This window comes from Orycteropus afer, unplaced genomic scaffold (genome assembly GCF_000298275.1).
Source record: "Orycteropus afer afer isolate SDZICR_OR568_19922 unplaced genomic scaffold, OryAfe1.0 scaffold00010, whole genome shotgun sequence".
Taxonomy (NCBI): Eukaryota; Metazoa; Chordata; class Mammalia; order Tubulidentata; family Orycteropodidae; genus Orycteropus; species Orycteropus afer.
Window position 1 is genome coordinate 2,415,683 of NW_006921597.1, and position 25,347 is coordinate 2,441,029.

The 25,347-nt window shown below is 40.0% G+C and overlaps 1 protein-coding gene across 1 annotated transcript in view; it reads left to right on the forward strand.

Annotated features, from left to right (window-relative positions):
- The first annotated feature begins 907 nt into the window (after window positions 1-907).
- The window catches only part of FMO5 (flavin containing dimethylaniline monoxygenase 5), a 38,185-nt gene continuing 13,745 nt past the window's right edge, over window positions 908-25,347 (forward strand). Inside the window, exons 1-5 of the mRNA XM_007948407.2 lie at window positions 908-1,042; window positions 15,020-15,208; window positions 20,132-20,294; window positions 21,210-21,352; window positions 22,486-22,685. Coding sequence (XP_007946598.1) covers window positions 908-1,042; window positions 15,020-15,208; window positions 20,132-20,294; window positions 21,210-21,352; window positions 22,486-22,685 — 830 coding nt within the window. The remainder of the gene's footprint in view (window positions 1,043-15,019; window positions 15,209-20,131; window positions 20,295-21,209; window positions 21,353-22,485; window positions 22,686-25,347) is intronic.

The following is a 25,347-nucleotide window of genomic DNA, read 5'->3' on the forward strand; positions in this document are numbered from 1 at the left end:
GTAGATCCCACCATGGAGTTGATTGCCAGTCTCATCATGGGGAATAACTACCACCAGCTGCCCAGCCACTCAACCAGGCCCAAACAAGTTGACACACAACTTTAACTACCACAGGGGTGAGTGGAAGAGAGGGATCACTTTGTTTTTTCAGATGTCCTGAAAGACAGGTGTTCTCCACATAAGCATTTGGAGCTTGATATACTCTGGGGCTTTTGTCAGTGTTTACCTTCATCAGTAGGAGTTTGTCACTTTAAGGCAAAAACCAGGAAGTGAAAAGTGGATGGGGAGGGGCGGGAGGGATGGAGAAATGGGGGCCTCTCTGCCTGCAGAGGTCTTAGTGAGCGTGCTGGCAACTACAGTTGAAAAATAGAGCTGTCATAGGATTAATTTTTTTCTTTCCAACACATGTTCAGTCCACGCTTTATTCCCAGGTGGGGCGGAAGAATAAGCGCTGCTGAGTGCAGGGGGTGTTGACTGAAAGGAGGTGGAGCAGAACAGCTTCTTCCCATTCGCTGTTGCTGTTGTTTGCAAGCTGTCAGCTTTATCCTAGCTTGCAAACAACCAAAAGTTCAGCGTTGCTTCTAGATTGCAGCTGGAGGATCTGCCTGGTGCTGCAGCAGACAGCGAGTTCGGGTACCACAGGCCATTCCTAGCTCTGGGTCTTGCGGCGTAGGCTACCTCCGCCCCTGAGCGCAGCAATTCCCTGGTTCTAACAGAGCAGCAGAATCTGGTATCTCCAAAGGCATCTCTTGTAGCATTTGGATGTCATAGTCAATGCCTTCCCCAAGAAGTGTTAACTGATGTTTAGGTCGTTTTTGTTTGTGTGTGTGCTTTTGTTTTACTTTTTTTTTTTTTTCCCCCCAGAACAAGTGGCTTTGACTCAGCCCAGTGAAGATCTCTGAAGACCATGACCAAGAAAAGAATCGCTGTGATTGGGGGAGGAGTAAGTGGGCTGACTTCTATCAAGTGCTGTCTGGAAGAAGATTTGGAGCCTGTCTGCTTTGAAAGGACTGATGACATTGGAGGACTGTGGAGGTTCCAGGTAAATCCCCTGTTCCCTTAATATTTGGAATCCTCCCTGAAACTAGGTGCAAGAGGTTTTTTTTTTTTTAACCTAGTATCATGGCATGTGATGGCTTGATAGTAATTAAACCTGCTAGAATTCCATGTTAGTTCAGTTCTCCCTTTTCTTTCTGGCCCCAGCCACAAGAATTCTGACCTGCTTCTCAGCAACCTTGAACTTCGGTTCCATGAAGTTCCTTTTTCCCTAGGATGGCTGCAAAACAGCCAGATTTCACTTGTTTTTTCTTTTCTGTTGCTTCTGAAATTGCCACAGAGACCATTCTCATTTAAAGGGTTTTGCTGCTATTCAGGAAAGGGTAACAATGTCGCAGTAATGATAATAAACACTAGAAAACACACAGTGGTCAGAACAATGAGGGTGCTCCTGGTCTGTTTTAATAGGTAAATTGTCAAGAATTACCTACAGTAATTCCCTCCCAGGAATCCTTTTCAATCTTCTGTTAGCTTTTTGTCGTCTTTGAACACTAGTTCACTTTAAGTGGTTCTCTGACAACTCTACATCCTTATATGAAATATAAAATCTAGGCTTGTTTGAGTATTTCCTTTCCTTGAGAAACTAGTAGGCAGCTGTCTTCAGTAGAAGGCAAAGGGTATGTGCAACTGGGTTTTCTTGTCTTTGCATCTATGAAGTTGTTTTGGTTTTTTTGGTTTTTTGTTTTGTGGTGTTTTTTTTTAAATAATAATTTGAGGTGAAAGTTTACACAGCAAATTACATTCCCCTTTAATAATTGTTAAGGGGTTCTGATGGTGCAGTAAGGAGCTCTGGTCATTTAGTGCTTAAGGCATTTGGCTACTAACCAAAAGATCAGTGGTTCAAACCCACCACTCCACAGAAATAAGATGAGGCAGTCTGCTTCTGTTAAGATTTATAGCCCTGGAAACCCAATGGTGGTCACTATGAGTCGGAACCAACTTGATGGCAGTGAGTCTGGTTTTTTGGTTTAGTGGTGCAGTAGCTAAGGCATTCAGCTACTAACCAAAAGGTCAGTGCTTCAAACCTATCAGTCATTCTATGAGAGAAAGACAAGGCAGTCTGCTTTCGTAAAAAATTACAGCCTTGGAAATCCTATGGGCGGTTCTACTCTGTCCTGTAGGGTCTCAGTGAGTTGGAATTGACTCAATGGCAGTGGGTTTGATTTTGGTTTTAAAAATTTTTATACAGATTGTTCAGTTCCATTGGTTGCAGTTTTCACAATGTGTCAGCATTCTCATTATTTCCATTCTGTTTATTCTATTTCCATTGATCCAACTTCTCTTCCCTTCCTTACCTTCTCATCTTTGCTTTTGGGTAATTGTTGACCATTTGGTTTCATGTAGTTTTTTAATGAAGCAGTGATATGGTTTATTTTATAAGCCAATCTATTATTTGGCTGAAAGGTGACCTACAGAAATAGCTTCAAGTCCAAGTTCAAAGGGTATCTTAGGGCAATAGTCTCAGGGGTTCCACAAGTCTTTAATTGGTTCAGTAAGTCTGTTCTTTGTTAGAAATTGAAGTTTTCTTCTGCATTTTTCTCCCATTCTGTCTGGGACCTTCTATTGTGTCTCTGGTCAGAACAGTTAATAGTGGTAGCCTGACACCATCTAGTTCTTCTGGTTTCAAGTTAGATAAGGCTTTGGTTCATATGGGCTATTAGTCCCATGAATTAGTTTTACATGTACTAAGTCTGTCAGTTTGTCATACTGTAGTGGCTTGTGCGTTATTATGATGCTGGAATTTATGCCACTGGTATTTCAAATACCAGCAGGGTCACCCATGGGGGACAGGTTTCAGTGGAGCTTCCAGACTAAGACAGACTAGGAAGAAGGATGTGGTGGTCCATTTCTGAAAAAAAAATTGGCCACTGAAATCCTCGTAGAGAGTCAGTGAGAAAAGGAAGACCTTCGATGAGATGGGTTGACACAGTTGCTTCAGTGATGAGCTCAAGCATAACAACAGTTGTGAGGATGGCACATGACCGGGCAGTGTTTCATTTTGTTGTACATAGGTTTGTTATGAGTCAGAACTGGCTTGACAGCACCTAACTGCAACAAATTTTAAAGCTGAATTCTTTTAATATGCACATCTAGCCCTGCAAATTGTCATTTAATTGTCACTTAAATGATAGAGAAACTTATTTAAAAGCCAAAGAACATCAATCATCTCATTATCTCCAAATTGGCACGCATTGGGTTTCACATGTAGGCCAGATTTCTGGACCAGAGAATGGTATCAGGGTGCCCCAGATGTGTTTCATGTTTCATAAAAACTAACAAAGCATTGACCAGTTATTTAAAAGTGTTTTATAGCATTCATTAGTCAAACAGGAGTACAGTTCTTCTGCAGTGACAGAATCTTTTGCTCTGTCTTTGGGAAGTAACTGTATTTGACAATATTCCTTATCTAGATCTACAGTGCCCCACCCACCCACCCTTTTAGCAGACTGCCAAGCCTCTGCCATAGTACAGTGAGTCCTGGGCATGGGCTGAAAATCTTGTTGATTCATTTTTCAGTTGTCAACAGAAAATTCTACTGTTGAAATCTAGATAAAACATAAAGTAGAGGGTAAGAGCACGATCTAGGTTCAAATCCTTTTTCTATGACCTACTTGCAGTGTTGCCATTAGACTTATTTTTGACTCACAGCAACCCCATGTCACAGAGCTGAACTACCCCATAGGGTTTTCTTGGCTATAATCTTTATGGAAGCAGATCACCAAGTCTTTCTGCTGGAGAGCTACGGGGTGAGTTCAAACCTCGAACCTTTTGGTTAGCGCTTAACTGTTTTTGCTGCAAGGGTTCCTTACTAGCAGTGTGCCCGTGATCAAATCAGTAAGTTTCCCGGTACCTCTATTTTTCATCTTTAAAAAGGATAATAATAGTACTCATTTCCTAGTGTTATTGGAAGAATTAAATGAAATACCTCAAGTAGACACACGCCCTGGAGAGAACAATCATGGGAGAAGGAAGGGCTGCTTATGCACAGGGAGATAGCTCAGGGTGCAGAAGAGTATGAAGGGATGGACACTGGGAGGAGGTAACTATGGGGAGGAAGTGGGAGGGGAGCTGCTGCATTGTAAATTTTGGTCAATGACATGAGACAAAGTATATGTGAACTGCTGTATGAAAAGTGAATTTACTCTGTAAATCTTCACCCAAATCCTAATAAAAAAAAAAAAAGAATTAAATGAAATAAATATTCTAGTCACTTATAACAGTGCTAGGTACAGAGTACATATCAGTTATTGTTCATTATACATGGAGTGGGACCCGCACATTGGTATTTCCAGTAAGTGTCACAGACGTGTTTGGCAACTGCTGAACAGGCAGCAATCAGTTCAGTGCCAGAGGCGGTGGAGGCGGTTAGGAGGCATCCACCATCCTTCCTGATTATCAGGTGTCTGATTTTTATCTGCAAAGTTGTTTCAACCTGTTATCTGCTACATAATTAACTTGGAACTTGTGCTAATAATACTCTTGGCAAAATTTCAACACCTTATAAACTGCTTCCTTATATTCATGGAAAATGAATATGCAGTATTTCAGCACAACTTTCTGACTTCTGTTAAGGCAAGCCACAGCTGTGGTTGACCATTATATTTTTATAGCCAAGCATGATGCCTGGCAAACAGTTGGGTACCTTATATATTTGTGTTTACTAAATAAGTCCCAGAGGAGCAGATTGCTTTGACTAGCTGCTTGGACATGTGTGGACCTGGAAGCCTTCATTCTCACATTTTCTACAATTATACAGTTGCAGAGCTTGAGGTATTATAAACCTCTATTAATTGCTGGTTAAATATTTCATGCTGGTTTCCTTGGGATTTTGCCTTATCTGGCTTTTGGTCTCTACCACTCCTTTGCTTGTTATTTGGAGTCCTTTTCTTTCTCTGTGAATTTTTCTGTAGTTTATTGTGGGTGTCATATAGTATAAAATGGGCCCAACCCCTTTTCGATTCCACCATTGCCCCTAGGTATGCAAGAAGAAACTGGGGACTCATTTTCTTTTTCGTGTGATAGGACCCAGGGATTCAATATGTCTTCTTCTCAGATACCACCACTTACATTTTCCTGCCTCTGCTACTCTCTCAAGGAGTCCAGGTGGTGCAATGGTTAACACTTAGCCATGAACTGAAAGACTGGAATTTCAAACTCACCAGCCCCTCCACAGGAGAAAAGACTTGGCCACCTGTTTTCCTAAAGATCATAGCCTAGGAAACTAATTCATGGGACTAATAGCCCATATGAACCAAAGCCTTATCTAACTTGAAACCAGAAGAACTAGATGGTATCAGGCTACCACTACTCACTGTCCTGACCAGAGACACAAGGGCCTTGTGATACTCTGTCCTGTAAGATCACTGAGTCAGAATTGACTACATGGTACATGACAACAACAACAAAACACATTCCTCTTTTTCTGTCCTACCTGCCAAACAGGTAATGCCAGGATTCTCACTTGCCACCTCCTTGCTGTTGTTCTAGTTTCTAGTCCACAAGACATTTAATTTCACTGTTATTATTCTTGTTATCCTCACTAACCTCACCTCAGACCAATGGTAGAAAAGGTGCTAAAAAATGTGGTACGTATTATCTTGATTTTCATGCTCCAATATTACTTTATGAACGAAATAGCTTGAAAAAAGTTAAGTCCCTTATGAAATGCTGAGGATTTAGTAAGTATTTGATGTAAGGAAATAACTTTTAAAAGTCATTAGTCAAAATGAATTTTAACAATCCTTAAAGCATACCAAAGCAATGATTTTCAAACTTCAGTGTGCAGAGGCACACTGTTTTGCAAACAGGCATATCTTGACTCATTAATCTGGGATGGGGCCAAGATACTGCGTTTTTCTCAAGTCCCCAGGGGATTCCACTGCTCAAGTGACACTACATTTTGAATAGTAAAGTTCTAAAGTGTATCTGTGAAGACACCATGTGGACACAATATAATATAAAAGGTGGCATACTTAATAAATGTCATTTAAAATATCAAAATAATAATAAATACCTTAGATGAACAGGTTTTTAAAAATCTTTAAATTTCATTGCTGTGGTAGTTAAGTTTTGTGTCAAGTTGGCTAGGCCTGGTTGAGTGGCTGGGCAGCTGGATGTAGTATTCCTCATGATGAGACTAGTAATCAACTCCATGGTGGACTCTACTGTGAGCAGCTGAATAGCTGCCTTTGGGATGTGGTCTGCTTCCCATTAATAAGCAGGAGCTTTAGAATTGGTCTCTAGCCTTTGGCACGCTTGGACCCTGCATGTAGCCCTGTCGTTGCTCAGCAGGCTGCTATGCTCTGCCAACCTTGGGACTTACAATGGACTTAAGTTAATGGCCTGCCATGTGGTTTGGTAACATCGGGACTGTGCCTTTTTACTTGTCAACCTTGGGGCTTCTCAGCCTCAGCAGCCAACAGCTGTCTGAGTGAAGAAACGCCTCTAGCTCCAGTGGGCCAGGAGCAGGAGGCAGAGCTAGACCCCAAGGTTGAGGGGCTTTCACCCAACCCCTAGAGCCTGGCACTTTGAACTTGGACTTAAAGCCTCCAAATTGTAAGAATAAACTCCTGTTTGTAAAGGCCATCCCATATGTGGTGTATTCCTGTCAGAGCGGCACTAGGTAACCAGAACAACTACTAAGACAAAAAAAAGAAGGATGGCAAAAAGTAATAAGACAACTGAATGGATGCAAAAGTACTTAAAAGAAGGTAACTATAGAGTAGTGGAGGAGCTCTGGTGGTCTAGTGCCTAAGGCATTTGACTGCTAACCAGAAGGCAGCCACTCCGTGGGAGGAAGATTGGGCAATCTACTTCTGTAAAGATTTACCACCTCCGAAACCCAAAGGGGGTTGCCATGAGTCAGAATTGACTCAATGGCAGTGAGTTTGGTTTGGGAGTTTGAGAGGCATCTCAGAAGGCAGGCTGACAATCTGATTCCAAAAGATTACAGGTAGGAAAACCCTATGGAGGACAGTTGTCTGAAATACAATAGTTTGCTATGAGTCTGAATCCAGTTGACAGCAACTAGTTTGAGCAACTAGTTTGGGTTTTTCTGGTTTTGGCTGACAGTAAACATCCTACCTCAGATCTAAACAAGTGATTGGAAAGGCTAGAAAGTTGTTGACACAAGTTAATATTTAGTTGTGTTAGTGACTTGAAAAACAATATACAGTAAAACCTACAAAAGCTGGAACCTATATAAGGTAGAAATCTGTTAGAGAAGGAAAACACAAATATTTTTTACTAAAAAAAGTGATAGAAAAGTGGTAAGACTTCACCCTGTAAAAAGCAGAAAAGTTGCAAGACTTGGAAAAACAAGGCAGTCCCATCAAGTTCCGGCTCACGCAGGTTTCACTGTAAATTGGTGAACATTGTCATGGTGTAACATCTGTGATTGATTATTTAGCTCAGTGACCTCAACAGACCTAGTGTGGAAAGAGTGAGTTGGCTGTACTCTTTGTACTCAGCTTCGAACCCTGGGACAATACGATGGTCAGTATTTTTTATTACCTAATCTAGGTCCTATTACAGAGAGATTTCAGAAATACCTGTTGAACAAATGACTGAAGTCAAATTCAGGAGTTAGGGATGGCCTCCCCCAATATTTTGGTTCCAAATTGACCCTACTATTCATTAATTTAATACATTATGAAAAAATGTGCTACTTAAAAACAACACATTTAAATAAGTTTTAAATTTAAGAAAAATTTTAGATGTATGGAATTATTAGGAAGATAGTACAGAGAGTTTCTGAATACTCCAAAGCCAGTTTCTCCTATTATTAATATCTTACATTGTTGCTGTTGTTGTTATGTGCCGTCGAGTCGGACCCAACTCATAGCGACCCCTCCTTGGGTTTCTGAGGTGGTATCACTATGGAAGTAGATTGCCCCATCTTCGTTCTTGAGGAGTGGCTGGTGGGTTTGAACCGCCAGCCTTCTGGTTAGCAGTCAAATGCCTTAGGCACTACACTACCAGAGCTCCCTTATGTAGTACATTTGTCACAATTGATAAGCCAATATTGACACACTATTAACTGAAGGCTATACTTTATTCAGATTTCCTCATGGTTTCCCTAACATCCTGTCTCCTTAGACTCCTCTTGGTTATGACAATTTCCCAGACTTTATTTTTTATGACCTTGACAGTTTTGAAGAATACTGGTCAGGTATTTTGTAGAATGGCCCTCAATTGGGATTTGTCTTACGTTTTTCACACGGTTAGACTGGGGTTATGTGTTTTGGGGAGGAAGACTATAGAGGTAAAGTGCCATTCTCATAACATCATATGAAAGGTACCAGTACTAGTTGCTGTCATTTTAATTCCAATTCATGGCAACCCGCATGTGTCAGAGTAAACTGTGCTCCACAGGGTTTTCAGTGGTTGATTTTTCAGAAGTAGATCAGCTGGCCTTTCTTCCAGGGCACCTCTGTGTGAATGTGAACCGCCAACCTTCTGATTTGTCGCTGAGCATGTTAACCATTTGCACCATCCACATCAAGGGTGGTGGTGGTGGTTATCCAGTCGATTCTGACTCACAGCAACCCTATATGACAGAGTAGAACTTCTCCATAGTGGTTCTAAGGCTATAACTGTTACAGGAACAGAACACCAGGTCTTTCCTATTGCACGGCCAACGGCGGGTTTGAAACATCAACTTTTTGGTTAACAGCTGAGTGCTTAATCATTGCATTACCAGGGCTCCTTGTATCATGGGTCACCAAAAAAAAAAAAAACCGAAAACCTGTTGCCTGTCAAGTCAATTCCCACTCACAGGGACCCTACATGACAGAACAGAGTTTCCAAGGTTGTAGACTTTATAGAAGCAGACTGCTACATCTTTCTCCCATGTTGTGTCTGGTGGGTTAGAGCTTTGGATTAGCAGCCAAATGCTTTCACCACTGCACCACAAGGGCTATATCAAGGGTATATGCTTTCAGTTTGACTTACCCCTTGCTGATGTTAACCTTGATCCTCTGACTTGAAGTCATTTTATCAAGTTTTGTTTTTGTCAAGTTATGCTTTTTCTCCTTTGACAAGGTATACACTTTGTGTAAATGTCACTATGTGCAGCCCTTGTCTAAGGACAAAGTTGGCCATTCTCTAGGCCTTTTGCCTTTCCATATAAAGTTTACAGTTTATCAATATCTACAAAAAAATAGCTTGTTGGGATTTTGATTTACACTTGTATTCAGTCTCTAGATCAAATTGGGAAGAATTTACATTTCAACAATATTGAGTCTTCTAATCCATGAACATGGAATACCTTTCCATTTATTTAGATTTTCTGTTGATTTTTCTTATCTGTGTTTCATAGTTTTCTACGTATAGGTTCCATATATATGTTAGGTTTATATTTAAATATTTCCTTTGGGGAAAGGTTATGGTAAATAATGTTGTTGTTGTTGCTGTTATGTGCCGTCGAGTCGGACCCGACTCATAGCGACCCCCCTTGGGTTTCTGAGGCAGTATCACTACAGAAGTAGGATTGCCCAACCTTCCTTCCGAGGAGTGGCTGGTGGGTTTGAACCGCCAGCCTTCTGGTTAGCAGTCAAGTGCTTTAGCCACTATGCTACCAGAGCTCCTTGGTAAATAATATTGTTTTTAAATTTCAAATTATAATTATTCTCTTCTGATATATTCTATACTGATATACCATAACCACCTTCCAGTGGAAATATGTCGATATGTGTGTGTGTGTGTGTATGACTTTTATTAACTTTGTATCCTATACCCCTCCTATACTTGTTGATTAGTTTTAGGAGCTCCTTTTTGAATCTTTGGGATTTTTTACACAAATAGTCATGTCATCTGCAAATAAAAACAGTTTTCTTTCTTAAAATGGATACCTTTTCTTGTCCTATAACACCAGCTAGGACTTCCAGTAAAGTATTTGTCAAAAAGACAAGGAGGCCACATCTTCTGACCTCCTCTAACGGCACAAGAGGAAGACAGAGTCACGATCAGTAGCCCAAGGCCTATTACTACAAGGCCAGACATGCTGCCTCCCTCCAGCCCTTTAACCAACCGTTCCTCCCAAAGCACCCACCACCTTTCTCCTGAGTTCAATAATTCACTGCAGTGGCCACACAGAACTCACAGATTAAGGGGTTTATTAGGGAAGCACCAGGTTACAGTTCAAGTTCAGGGAAAACGCTCAGTCTCTCTCCCAGCCCACAGTCTCTTTCCTAACAATCTCTCACAATCTCTCTCCCAACAGTGACTGTCCCTCAGTGTCTCACTCAGCAATGCATGTCTCTTGCGTCTCTTTCCCAGCAGCACGTCTCTGTCAGGGGCGCGTGTCTCTTTCAGCAGCGTGTCTCCTTAACCAGCAGTCAGAGACTTCTGCCTCTAGGAGGCCTCCTTTTGAGCCTGGCAGAGTGGCCAAACTAACCAATCATAACATCAGAATTCTAAGCACCTGAGAGAGAGCAGGAACCTCCCAGAACATTTCTTTGTGTTGCACCCAACAGAAATACCCCAGGTGGATAACTTTTACAATCAGGAGGTCCTCAGTTGCTCACAGCAAACTCCACCACAGAGTTTACAAAGACTTATTGCTAGAAAAGCCACACTAAGTAATTTACTACAGCGCAGTATTAAATCTGAGTAGTGAGAGAGGATATTCTTGCCTTGTTTTCAATCAGAGAAAGAAAGCATCCAGTTTGTCACTATTAAGTATGATGCTAGCTGTAGATGTTTTGTAGATGCTCTTTATCAACTGAAGACAGTCACTCTGTTTCTTGTTTGCCGAGCGTTTTGTTTTTGAATTGTGATTTGTGTGAAAATTTGCAGAGCCAATAGGTTTTCTGTACAACAATTCATACACAGTTCAACAATTCATAAAGCACCTAAATGCCGCTTTTGATTCGTGACATTGATTGCAATGTCCACAATGAAACAGCACTCTTCCTACTTCCTCACTTTGTTTACCTTCAACCTTCTTTCCAATCCCTTCCTGCCTTGTGAGCTTTATCTCTGAGCAAATGCTGCCCTTTGGCTCTTCTATGTTGTTTAAATGAAAGTGTACCTCTCTGGTGTTACTGTTTACAATTTAGGCCTGTCTGTCTTTTGGCTAAAAGGTGAGCCACAGGGGTGAGTTCACTTCCAGGCTTGAAGGGTGTCTAAGGGCCATGGTCTTATGGGGTTGTTTTTAAAATGTTAACAAAATAAAAGAAAAAAATTAAAGTAGTCCTGCCTCTTTAATGGGAGCTCTGGTGGCATAGTGCCTAAGGCATTTGACTGCTAACCAGAAAGCTGGTGGTTCAAACCTCTTTAATACAACTTGTTTTCTTTTTTCATATTTCAAAAGAGCTCCATCTAATAGGGGAGATATTATACAATGTATAATTACATAAACATGGATAGACTTGGGTATATAAATACTTTATGCATATAAAATGATACATAATTGGTGATTAAAATATGAATTTAATTTTGTAATGTTGCTTTTTTACTCGCTTATAGGTCATTTCTTAATGGTCCTACATAGACTTCCAAAATAAGTTTTTGATCCAAATTCACTCATTAATTCATTTCAAAGCAAATTTGAGTATTGATTATATATCAGGTACTATATTTCTCTGTGGGAAAAAGATGTAGCCATCTTCTTCTGTTAAGATTACAGCCTTAGAAACCCTATGGGGCAGTTCTACTCTGTTCTTTAGGATTCCTATGAGTCAGAATTGACTTGATGGCAACAGGTTTGGAGTTTTTTTGTTTTTTACTGTATTCCTGACAGAAATAAAAAGGAGAGACCTAACAATCATAGAAACCAATACATAATAATATAATGTGTTTAAATTGCTTTTGTAGCAATCTGAGCAGAAAGTTTGGGGAACGTGGAAAAACAAAGTTTGGGGAACACATTTGTGTTTTATGTAAAATGTACTTTTTTCTATATATGTCTTTCTCAACACAATTCAAGAAACATCTATTAAACATTTACTAAATACTATTTATTATTTTAGATGCTGTGGGGAAAACCAAACCTAGTTGGGGAGATAAGGGAAATAAGCCATTATAGATGTCTTTCAATCCTAAATGGAGATATATGAACTTATTCTATAGGAAGTGGGGCAAAATCTAAAAATGTAATTGTTGTTAGGTACCATCAAGTAGGCTCTGACTCACAGTGACCTTACAACAGAACAAAACACTACCCAGACCTGTGCCATTCTCACAATATTTGCTATGCTTGAACCCATCATCACAGCCACTGTGTCAATCCATCTTATTGAAGGTCCTCCCATTTTTCACTGACCCTCTACTTTACCAAGCATGATATTTTAAATCATGCAATAGCCACTTGCTCTCCTCTGATGATAGCATCCTGATCTGTGTACAGGTTCCTCATGGGTACAATTAAGTGTTTTGGAATTCCCATTCTTCACAATGTTATGATCCACATAGTCAAATGCCTTTGCACAGTCAATAACACACAGGTAAACAGAAGGCTGGTGGTTCAAACCCACCAGCCACTCCTCGGAAGGAAGGTTGGGCAATCCTACTTCTGTAGTGACATTGCCTCGGAAACCCAAGGAGGGGTCGCTGTGAGTGAGGGCTGACTCGACGGCAAATAACAACGACAACAACAAACATCTTTCTGGTATTCTTTGCTTTCAGTCAAGATCCATCTGACATCAGCAATGATATCCCTTGTTCCACACCCTCTGAATCCAGCATGAATTTCTGGCAGTTCCCTTCCAATATACTGCTGCAACCATTTTTGAGTTGTCTTCAGCAAAATGTTAGGTCAGTGACATAATTATTGCTGTGCCCTCAGAAGAATAATAAGTTTTAATAGGTACAATAGATTAGAAGAAGGGACTTGAAAGGAGACGTATGAAAATATGATTAGCCTAAAGGAAATGAGACCTTGGAGTCTGGGGGTGAGGCAGGGACAAGAGGAATGGAAATGATGAATTAAGGATTACTAGACCAAAATATTCTCCAAAGAAATGAGGGGGACACCATCCAGAATGTGCGTAAAGCCAACAAAAACTCTCCTTTGTGGCCAGTTAATGTTTGGCCATGTCTAATGTTCCAATCAATATTTCATTTCTAGAAGGGGAAGGGGGAAAACCAAAACCAAACCAAACCAAACCCACTGCCATCGAGTCATTTCCGACTCATAGCAACCCCCATTGGGTTTCCAAAGCAGTAAATCTATAAGAAGTAGATTGCCTCATCTTCCTTCCATGGAGAAGGGGGATCAAATTAGTTAAGGTTATTTTCCATAATCAGAACAATTTTTAAAACTCCTCTAGCCTTGAAAACTTATCATTTGTGATATCTCAGTGACAAAACAATAGGCCTGATAGATACTACATTCTTCTATGTGATCACCACAACAACCCCATGAGCAATTACTGGGAAGTTTTTGAAGAAGAAAGTTTTGGAGTAGTGAGGATGACCCCGAATTGGAGATTAATCTCATCTAGAACAGTACTTCTCAGTTTCCTTGTGTATCTGAATCACTTGGAAATTTTGCTGAAAATGCATATTCTGATTCCGTAAAAGTGGGGTGAGGCCTAGGATTCTGTGTTTTGAACAGTTTCCTCACTACTTCTGGTCCACAGATCATACTTCAGGTAGCAAGGACCTAGAACAGAGGTTGTCAAATTTCAGCGTAATTTGTTGGGCATTTAGCTTATTTCCTTTCTTTATTCTAAATAAGGCTGTTACTAACATCATTTGACATAAACCTTTGTTTCTTTAAATAAATGTCTTTTATATAATTTCCTGGAAGTAAATTGATGGTTTAAGGGATAGATAAATTTTAAAGGTTTTCATATATATTGCACCATTTTCTCCAGAAAACATTGTGCTAACTTATACTCTTTCCAGTAAAAATTCCCATTTAGCTCCTTTTTACTAATATTGAGTACTACTAGTTGTTTAAAATATTTTATATTTAATATATATATATTATTAAATTATATAGTAATATATGCTTATAAAGCACTCTGGTGAAGCAGTGCCTAAGGCATCTGACTGCTAACTAGAAGGTTGGCAGTTCAAGCCCACAAGCTGCTCTGCAGAAGGAAGATAGAGCAATCTACTTCCATAAAGATTTACTGCCTTGGAAACCCAGTGGGGGTCACTATGAGTCAGAATTGACTCAATGACAGTGAGTGTGGTTTTTCATATGAAGTGGTGGGTGTGAACCACCAGCCACTCCTCGGAAGGAAGATGGGGCAATCTACTTCCATAGTGATACTGCCTCAGAAACCCAAGGAGGGGTCACTATGAGTCGGGTCTGACTTGACAGCACATAATAACTACATAATATATTTAATATTTATTTAACTAAATTCCATATATAATTTGTTATTAATATATACTTTATATTATATAATTTATGTATTTCAATTATATACATTTAAATACATATAAATATTTAAAAGATCATTACTTAGCTAGGCAGGGCTCACTCGACATCTCATGTGTTTGTAATCAGATGACAGCTGAGACTGGACATCTGATATGGCCTCTGCTCACATGTCTAGAACTCAGATGGGATAGCTAGAATTTCTGGGGCACTGGCCACATGTCTCCTAAATGTTCTCTCCATGCTTCTAGTTTGGGCATCCTCACACTGTGGTGGTCTCAGGCTGGTTGGATTTCATATATGATTGCTGACTTCTATCACAATAAGCTTTCTAAGAGACCCACACAGAAGCTACAAAGCTACTTATGATTTACTGCTGGTAGTCATTCATTGTCACTTCAACCGCATGCTGCTGGTCAAAAGTAAGTAACAAAGCCAACTCAGATTCAAGAGGAAGGGACTATGCAAGGTATAAATACTAGGAGGTATGGCTTCTACTCAACACTGTGTGTTTGTGATTTGTTTTAATTGCATTTCTTTCAGAATACTTTTTCAAATGTTTATTGACTATTTATAAGCTATGCAGTTGATTCTGAAATTGTTATGAATGCTTCTTATTTACTGTAGGAGAATCCTGAAGAAGGAAGGGCCAGTATTTACAAATCAGTGATCATCAATACTTCTAAGGAGATGATGTGCTTCAGTGACTATCTCATCCCAGATCATTATCCCAACTTCATGCACAACTCCCAGATCCTGGAGTACTTCAGGATGTACGCCAAAGAATTTGACCTTCTCAAGTACATTCGATTCAAGGTAGGGAATTACATGAATATCTTTGTGTTTGAAGTTATTTATCAAATAAATTGGTAATGTGGTTTCATTTACAAGTACTTGCATTTAAAATTGACTACTGGTATGCTCTGTTTCAATCCTACTCAGACAAAAACTCTACTCTTTGTCCCCTCCATGTCTGAAAAATGTTGATAGAAAGGGCTTTCTTCTGTATACTTTGGCTGCAGATCCAGTAAGCCAACTGCTAGAATGCTTTCATTGTCTTCATTTTGATTTGACTGCAATAAAACATGAGATGAGGGGAAGCTTTTCCCCTATTGTACAGGGAATTGTAAAACTTTCACTACTCGTTTGCTATTGCTCATCCCTTTTATACCTTCCAATGCATTATTTTATATGATCACCCAACAACCCAGTAAATTTCTTACTGGGAGTTACTAAGGAAGCAAATAAATTAACTCTGATGCAGAGGGAAGAACACACTTAAGAAACAAAAACCTGAGTTCTGATATTTACTCTGCCACTAATTAACTTATGACCTCAGACAAATAAGTTACTCAACTTCAATTTCTCTTAATTTCCTTGTTTGTAAAACAAGATAATTGTACTATATCATTTCAGTGGCTCCTTCTTGCTTTAAAGTCTTCCATGGTTTTTCTATAATCCCTAATCATGATCATAAAAGCACAGTGTTTTATTTATCTAGTGTTGTGATAACAGAAATAACAGAAGTAGATGGCATTATTCTGTGAGATAAATTTAATCTCCCACAGTTAAGGAGCTAGAAGTTCCAATTTAGGGTGCCAGATCTAGGGGAAGGCTTTCTTTCTCTGTTGGTTCTGTGGGAAGATCCTTGTCTCCTTTCAACATCTGTAGATCCAGCATTGCTTGGAAATCTCCATGTATCCTGGCATCAATCTTACCCTTGGTCTAGGAGTTTCTCAGTACAGGAATCCTGTGTCCAAAGGACATGCTCTGCTCTCTGCTCTTCCTTATTGGTGGTAGTAGGTCCCTCTGATCTCCGCTCACTTGTTTGATCCCTTTTATATCTCAAAAGAGATTGACTCAAAATGTAACCTAATGCTGTAGATCGCATCCTGCCTCATTAACTTAACTGCTCCTACTCCTGCCTCATTAACATCATAACCAAAAAACAAACCAAACTCACTGCCCTCAAGTTGAGTACATCCCAACTCATAGCATCAACTCCTTGGGTCTCTGAGGCAGTATCTTTATGGAAGTAGATTGCCCAATCTTCCTTCTGAAGAGTGGCTGGTGGGTTTGCACCGCCAGTCTTGTGGTCAGCAGTAGAATGCTTTAGGCACTATGGCACCAGAGCTTTACAATACACAGGATAATTATATCAGATCACAAAATAGAGGATGATTACATAATATTGAGGATCATGGCCCACCCAAGTTGATACTCTTTTGGGACACAATTCAATAAGTAATAGGCAGGTATTTATGACAACTGGTTAAAAAAAAAAAAATTCCACATCTCCTGCCCTCAGATCATTTTGCTAAATAATGCCTTCTCCTGTTCTTTAAACAGTAACAACATGGTAATATCCAGTGGGAGGAGTCCTGGTGGTACAGTGGTGAAAGCACTCAGCTGCTAATCAAAAGATTGGCACATCAGCCTACCAGCCACTCTGCAGGAAAAAGAGGAAGTCTGCTCCTATAAAAATTTACAGCCTTGGAAACCCAATAGGGTCTCTATCAGACAGAATTGCCTTGTGAGGGTTTGGATTTTGAATATCCAGTGAGACCATCTGAAGTTAGTCATTTACAACATAGTATTGGTTCTTTTCACTTGTTTAAGCAACACTTACTAAGCAAGTTTATTACCATACTAAACAGTGATTATGCAAAGCTTAAATTAATAATAATAATAACAGTAAGCACAGGCTAGTTGGGGAACAAAGAGACAGAAGGTGAGAACTGCCATAGAGACCTATACATTGTAGCTTAAAGAAGGGACACTTAACCATTGGGGCAAGTGGTATCAGGCACCAGGAAATTCTTAGAGGAGATGGTATCCATGCTAAAAGCGGGAGCAGAGATGTGCTAAATAAAGGAAGAATACAAGGGTAATCTAGGCAGATACATTAGTCTATATGTAAAAGCAAGAACATGCTAGAGAGGAACTCTTAAGTATTACAGGATGGTGGGGCATACAGACACGGATATCTCTGTTAGTCCACTAAGTTTTTATGGTCATAGGGTCCTACAAGCACATAGGAGCACATTTTTGGTATTTCCTTAGACTGAGTAGAGTAAACGTTATTTATTTATTATCTTATATTTTTATGGTAAAGATTATACCAGACTATCCCATCTCATAGCCTCTTTATAGTTGTTTGCAGTTTGCAAAATGAGTGTTTTTGAAAGCCAAAGAGTAGTTTGTTTACATAAAATAGGAGGCACTGGAATGTTTTTCCCCCCCTTCTACCTGGGAATGGAGCCCTAGAGCTCATTCACATGTTTAAGGCTAATCAATGAGAACAGAACTGGGAATAAAAAGGCATCAGAGGGTCTCTGGATGTCTCGGGGAGAAAGAGTCCATGGAGTGTCCTAACAGCACAGGAGAAGCCCAGGCTTTATTCATGGGTCAGTATCCTAGGGTATGGTCCAAGAAACCTATTAATTAGCAATCCTCTAGAAGCAGAGGTCCCTGGGAGGCACAAATGGTTTGTTCTCGACTACTAAACTAAAAAGGTTGGCACTTCGAACCCACCCAGCAGTTCCTTGTAAGAAAGGCTTACTGATCTGCTTCTGTGAGGAAAAACAAAAACAAAAAAACCCTATGGAGAAGTTTTACTCTGTGACATATGAGGTCCCCATGAGTTGGAATTCACTTGACAGTATAAGAATGGTGTAGGCGCAGCATCTAACCTCCTCTGACTTCAAAATGGGAGAAGGGAATCAAGATCAACAGCCCAAGGCTGATTCCTTTGAGGAAGAGATTAGACATACCTCCTCTCTTCAATGCTTTTACCAATTTTGACATCAACTGTCCTTCTCACGACACTCCCACTTCTCTGCTAGGTTCCAGGATTCACAGACAATAGACTATGACAATTCACAGACAATTATGGAGCTTATTAGGGAAAAAACATGTTATAACTTGCTACCAACTTGTAAGTAACAGGAACAACTCAGGATGCAGTTTCTCAATCAGAACAGCCTCTTCTCAGCTGTGCCTGCTAACAGGACTCTGATTCTCACCTTTCAGCCCTTTGGCCCAGCCTCTGCCCTGCTTGGGCAAGTGTTCCTTTAGCTCTGACATTAAGTGCTTAGAGGCACCAACGCCACGAGTAAGCCTCAGCCCAAAGGCACTCAGCTCTTTTGCTCCATGGGCCAGGAATCCCACTGTGCTGTCTTCTGCCAGTCTTCTGGTTCTGGTGCTACTGTTAGTGCTGTTTCTCTGCCATGGCTTCTCACTGTCTCTTATCTCTAGTGTTACAGCTCACTCTGTCTGTTTCCTGGATCTAGGAGGTTCTCAGTGCAGGAATCCCAGTTCCAAAGAATGCACTCCACTTCTGGCTCTTCTTTCTTGGTAGCAGTAAGACCACCCCTTTCTACTTTTGGGATGGCTTTTTTTTTTTTTTAATTTTATTGTGATTTGGGTGTAAGTGTACAGAGCAAATTCATCTCCCATACAGCAGTTCACATACACTTTGTCTCGTGACATTGACTGTAATCTCCCACAATGCAACACCTCTCCTCTGGCATGACTCATTTTAAGCCTAGCTGGATGGCAAAACCGACCAATCCCCTCATTAGGGTTCCATATACCTTATTTCCATGTCCCATCCCCACAAATCTGCTATGCACCCTATTTACATTATTAGCAAGCTATCCAGTCCCCTTAGTGGGCAACAAGTGCATCATTTGCATAGTCCTACCCAGTCATTTGGTGAGAGTTACAAAGACTTTGGCTGGAAGGACCATATTGAGTAATTCACTGCACTGCAGTTTTAGAAACAAAGATGTGGGCAGCTATCTAAGATACAACTGTTGTTCTCTATTCTTCGGGAGCAAAAAAGAAAGAAGGAAACCAAAGCCTCAGAGAAGAAACAAGTCTATTGGGCTAAAAGCCTACATGAGCCATGGTTCATCTACCCTGAAACCAGAAGAACAGATGGTGCCCGGCTCCCACTACCAACCACTCTGATCAGGACCACGATAGATGGACCCTGATAGGATAAGAAGAAAACATGGAACAGAGCTCAACTCCTTGCAAAGTCCAGACTTACTGGGTCAGTTGAGACAAGAGGACTCCCTGAGACTATCACCCTGAGATACTCTTTAAACCTTGAACCAAAACTATCTCCTGAGGTCACCTTTTAGCAAAATAACCGATTGGCATACTAAAATAAAGGATATTATCTGTGCATATGGTGTGCCATTAAAAAACCATCTATATGATATCAAAATTTCAACAATTACTCTAAAGCAAAGATGAGATGATAAAGTGGCAGGGAAACTAGAGTACAAGAAATAGAATAACCAGAATGCAATTAGAGAGACTATTGACATATTGTTAAAAATGTAACTAATATCACTGAATAATTTGTATAGAAATTGCCAAATGGGAACCTAATTTGCTGTGTAAACTTTCACCTAAAACACAATAACTATTATTTAAAAAAAAAAAAAAAAAAGGGACAAGAACCAGAGGAGGGTGCAACATTTAGCCTACATTAGCCTAACAACTCTATTTTATTTAGCCTGCTTGACAGAAATCTTCTCACTCTGACTGCAGCAAAAAAGGTCTTATATGTGGAGTATGAAGACCAAATATTCCTGCATGGCCTTATTATGTAATGGTGCCTCTGGTCTCAGACCTTTGTGTTGCACTCTGTAAGGAGACTCATGTCAGGGGAGATGTCCACTGTATAAGTTGTACTTACGCTCCTCTGTGGCTATTTCTTTTCAGACCACTGTATGCAGTGTGAAGAAGCGGCCTGATTTCTCTACCTCAGGCCAATGGGATGTGGTCACTGAGTGTGAAGGGAAAAAGGAGGTGAATGTCTTCGACGGAGTCATGGTTTGTACCGGCCATCACACTGATGCTCACCTGCCCCTGGAAAGCTTTCCTGGTGAGTGAGCCATCAGGAAGGAAGACCCTTGAACTCTGTCTGTGACCTGACCCTTGAGAAGTGGGAGTGATCCCAACCTCAGGATGACAAAATTCTTAATTCTGCATGTGTCCCTGATGTTTGGGTACCTTGAATTACTACTATTTTGCTATTAGATGTAATGGTACTTTTGAAGATTAGAGGAAAATTAGTTTTTCTAATATCTAAAGAAAAAGCATGGAGTTGTTGATCAATGTTATGTTCAGTGGAGAATTTCAACAATCAAGGAAACAAAAAGAAATATTGGGTTTCTAAGGAAAATATGAAAACTTGAAGAAATAATTTAATTACAGTCTTTGTCCTGGTTTGTCATTTTGAAATATATATATATATATATATACATGCACATAAATACATACTTTAATTGAAATGGAAGTAAGTATTAGAGGGGATGAAAATTCTGTGTTAGTTTGGATTAATGAGATAAGGGAGCAGAGAAACTAGAGTCCTAGAAATGGAATAACCTGAATGCAATTAAAGAGAATGTTAACATATTGTGAAAAATGTAACTAATGTCACTGAACAGTTTGTGTAGAAACTGTCAAATGGGGGCCTAATTTGCTGTGTAAACTTACACCTAAAGCATGATACAATATTATTTTTTAAAAAAAAAGAAGTAGAAGAAGCAGAGGAGAGTGCACAGAAGAAACAGATCCTGAGTGAGTTAAGCAGTCTGTTTCTGATAAGGAAATCATAAATTTCTGCTCAGGCTTAGTGAAAAGAAAATAGGCAGAACTCATTGGACAAGAGAGTAGCTGAGTGAAGGAAGAACATGGGGGAGAATATGTCTATCTATGTGACTGAAGAAAATGGGTAATTTGACAAATATCCCTCAGATAAACCACTGCCTAACAATTATTTTCCCTTTCCCTGTAGGGATCAAGAAGTTCAAAGGACAGTACTTACATAGTCGAGACTATAAGAACCCATTGAGCTTCACTGGAAAGAGAGTCATTATAATTGGCATTGGAAACTCTGGAGGGGATCTGGCTGTAGAGATCAGTCACACAGCCAAGCAGGTTTGAATCAGTGAATTATCTACTGTGCCTCAACTGTAGCTAGGCATCACCAAGGAAGCTACAGGTAGACCCAAAAGAGAGTATGAATACCTGCACATAACACATCAGTGCCAAGGGCAAATGTAGGAATTGGTTTTGTGACCTCAGTTAGCAATATTATGATTGATGCTAATGGAGCCAAGATTACCAGTTAAATTTCCAGTTGTTCAGTTGACCTTACACTGAGGACCATGACCACTGTGCTCATAATCCCAACTAGCCATCTTCTCAGAGTACGCCTCTGGCTTTGAAGAAGACCAAGTAATTTCTAGGAGAGCTTGTTAGAATGCCCAGTGTAAATGGAAATAGAATGCTCAGTGTAAATCTTTGGTTGGCCAGCAGAAATGCCATATTCTTATGTGAAGGAAAACACACTGTCATCATTGAAAGCTTTTCACTCATGGACTGGTAGCTGTATTTTCCTCTTCACTCCTCAAATGGAAGGAAAACTACATAGGTATCAATATGAAAAGCATTCAAACTATAGCACACACAAGCAGCTCTCCCCAGCCTTTTTGTACAGTTAGATAACAGAATAGTGTTCACTTTAAAGCATTTTCTATCTGCTTGGTGTTTTGTTTTTTACATCATCTATTTTGAGCCAAGAAGAAACAATCTTCACTGTAAATTCCTGGAAAAAATATGCGTTATGTTTGTAATTTGTGTATTTATTAAAGCATAATTTTACTGGCAATAGGTAAATGCCAGATTGATCTTCAGAACTTAAAATATAATTTAAAGCATATTTGTGCTTTTCCACAAATATGCTTTAAATTATATTTTTAAGAATCAAATTTTAATGCCCCAACTTTGTTAAATGACCCTTACTCAGCAATTCCATTCCAATAACACTTCTCAGCATTTTCCTCATCTGTCACCACAAAAGTGATTTCATATGTTACTCCATGAATTAGTTCAACAAGCATTTTCAGGAAATTAGGTGTAGAAATAAGAAAGAGCAAAAACATGTGTGGGCACAACATACCAAAATATTTGGGACACAGCAAAAGTAGTGCTCCGAGAAAATGGGATGCTTTTGAAGGTTTATAAGTCAGAGAGTGGCAAATGCAAACATTTTTTTCCCCATGCTCCAGGTCTTCCTCAGCACCAGGAGAGGGGCTTGGATCCTGAATAGAGTAGGGGACCATGGGTATCCTATTGATACATTATTCTCTTCTCGATTTCAACATTATTTGAAGAATATACTTAGTGAATCATTCATAAACACATATATGGAAAAAAAGATGAATCAAAGGTTTGACCATGAAATGTTTGGCCTGAAGCCTCAACACAGGTATGTTCCCAGGGTGGGAGTGGGGTGGTAATGGCCAAGGGGCAAGAATAAGGACTGTTCATATAGGCTAACAGAGTTACCTGTACCCACACATTAAGAAAATCCACAGAATCTGAAATCAGATTCCTACCTTGTCCCCAACACAAGTCCAACATCTACTGGCCTGTAGGTTTGTGTGGTAGTTATGTCTGTGTGTCAATTTGGCTGAGCCTGGTTGAGTGGCTGGGTAGCTGGTGGTAGTTATTCCCTGTGATGAGACTGGCAATCAACTCCATGGTGGCATCTACCACAAGCAGCTAAGTAACTGCATTTGGGATGTGGTCTGTTTCCTGTATATAAGGAGAAGCCCTGGGAATGGTCTCTAGCTTATGGCATGCTTGGACCCTGCATGTAGCTGTGTTGTTGTTCAGCAGCCTGTCATGCTCTGCCGACCTTGAGACTTACAATGGACTTAAATTAATGGGCTGCCATGTGGTTTGTTAACATCGGGACTGTGCCTTTTTACTTGTTAACCTTGGGGCTTATCATCCTCAGCAGCCAGCAGCTGTCTGAGTGAAGAAAAGACTCTACCTTCAGTAGGCTGGGAGCTAGAGGCAGAGCTGAAGCCCAAGGCTGAGGCGCTTTCACCCAGCCCCTAGAGCTTGGCACTTTGAACTTGGACTTAAAGCCTCCAAATTGTAAGAATAAATTCCTGTTTGTTTAAGCCATCCCATTTGTGGTATATTCTTGTCAGAGCAGCACTAGGTAACCAGAACAGTTTGTGATCTGTGATTCTTTTTGGCATTTGCCATGTTCTCATTTCCCCAAATATCAGTTCTTTTTACATGATGTCCAACAACAACACAATGGTAGTAGAGAGCAGTAGATCATTCATTCATTTATCCAACCAACATTGAGCTCCTTTTATGAACCAGACATTATATTAGGCATGATAATATGGAGATAAAACACTAATACCGATAATGATAATAACTCACCCTTTGAAGACATAGTCTATGACAAGCACAGTGCTAAAGGAGTTACATGTATTACTTATTTTCACAACAGCCATATAAGTACTATTTGTATCTCCATTTTACAAATATAGACATAGAAACTTGTTGTTGTTATGTGCCATCGAGTTGGCCCCGACTCATAGCGACCCCTCCTTGGGTTTCTGAGGCAGTATCACTACGGAAGTAGGATTGCCCGACCTTCCTTCCGAGGAGTGGCTGGTAGGTTTGAACCGCCAGCCTTCTGGTTAGCAGTCAAGTGCTTTAGCCACTATGCTACCAGAGCTCCTATAGAAACTTAGAGAAGCTAAATAATTTATTCAGGGTCACACAACTAGTAAATGGCAGACTTGAGAAATGGATGTTACCTTAAATACTTGAATGAGAAGGAAAAAAAAAAAACAGACTCACTGCTGTTGAGTCAGATCCAACTCATAACGACCTGTCCTTGGGTTTCTGAGGCGGTGTCTCTACAGAAGTAGATTGCCCAATCTTCCTTCTAAGGAGTGGCTGGTGGGTTTGAACCACCAGCCTTCTGGTTAGCAGACAAATGCCTAAGGCACTATGCCACATAAAGACATGTATGGAATACTGTGAGGGTATAAAGGCAGAGTCCTTACACGACCCAGGTGGTAGATTATAAAAGAATTTCTAAAAGCCAATTTTAAATAATTTTATTCTCCCAACTTTTTTATTTTTGGAAATGTTCCATTCTACAGAGAAGTTGCAAGAATAAGAACACACCCTTAGCTAGATTTACGTATTGTTAAAATTTTGCTATATTTGCTTTCTCTCTTCCTCTCTCTCTCTCTCTCTCTCTGAAGATAGATAGATACATACATTTTTTTTGAACCATTGGAAAGTTAGTTGTAATCACTGTACCCAAAATACTTCAGCATATACCACCTGAGGAAAGAGTTACTGGATATTCTCCTATATATCCATAATACAATTATCACATCTGGGATATTTAACAAAGAGCTCTGGTGGTGTAGTGAATAAGGCATTTGGCTGCTAACCAGAAGGTTAGCAGTTCAAACCCACTAGCCACTCTGCAGAAGGAAGATGGGGCATTCTACTTCTGTAAAGATTTACAGTCTTGGAAACCCTTGGAATCGACTCATTGGCAGTGAGTTTGGTTTTTAGCTTTGGGATATTTAACACTGATTTAATATCCTTATCTATTATATTGTCCATATTCAAATTTCCCCCACTTGTTCCAATAACATTCTGTATAGCTCCTTTTAAAATCCAGGATCCTGTCAAATATCACACCATTGCATTTAATTTTCATATCTCTTTAGTCTCTTAATCTGGAACAGTTCACCACTATTTTGTTTGTTTCTTTGTCTTGACATGAACTTTTTTTTTTTTAATCATCCCAAGCCAATTGTTTTGCAGAATGTTTCTCAGTTTGGGCTTTCATGGTTGCTTTTCCATGATTATATTCAGGCTAATTATTCTTTGTTAAAAATACTACCAAGGTGATATGCCCTTCTCAGTGGACCACTTCAGGGGGCACATGATATGAGTTTATCCCATATTGTTGTTGTTATGTGCTGTCGAGTCGGATCTGACTCATAGTGACCCCTCCTTGGGTTTCTGAGGCAGTATCACTACAGAAGTAGATTGCCCCATCTTCCTTCCGAGGAGTGGCTGGTGGGTTTGAA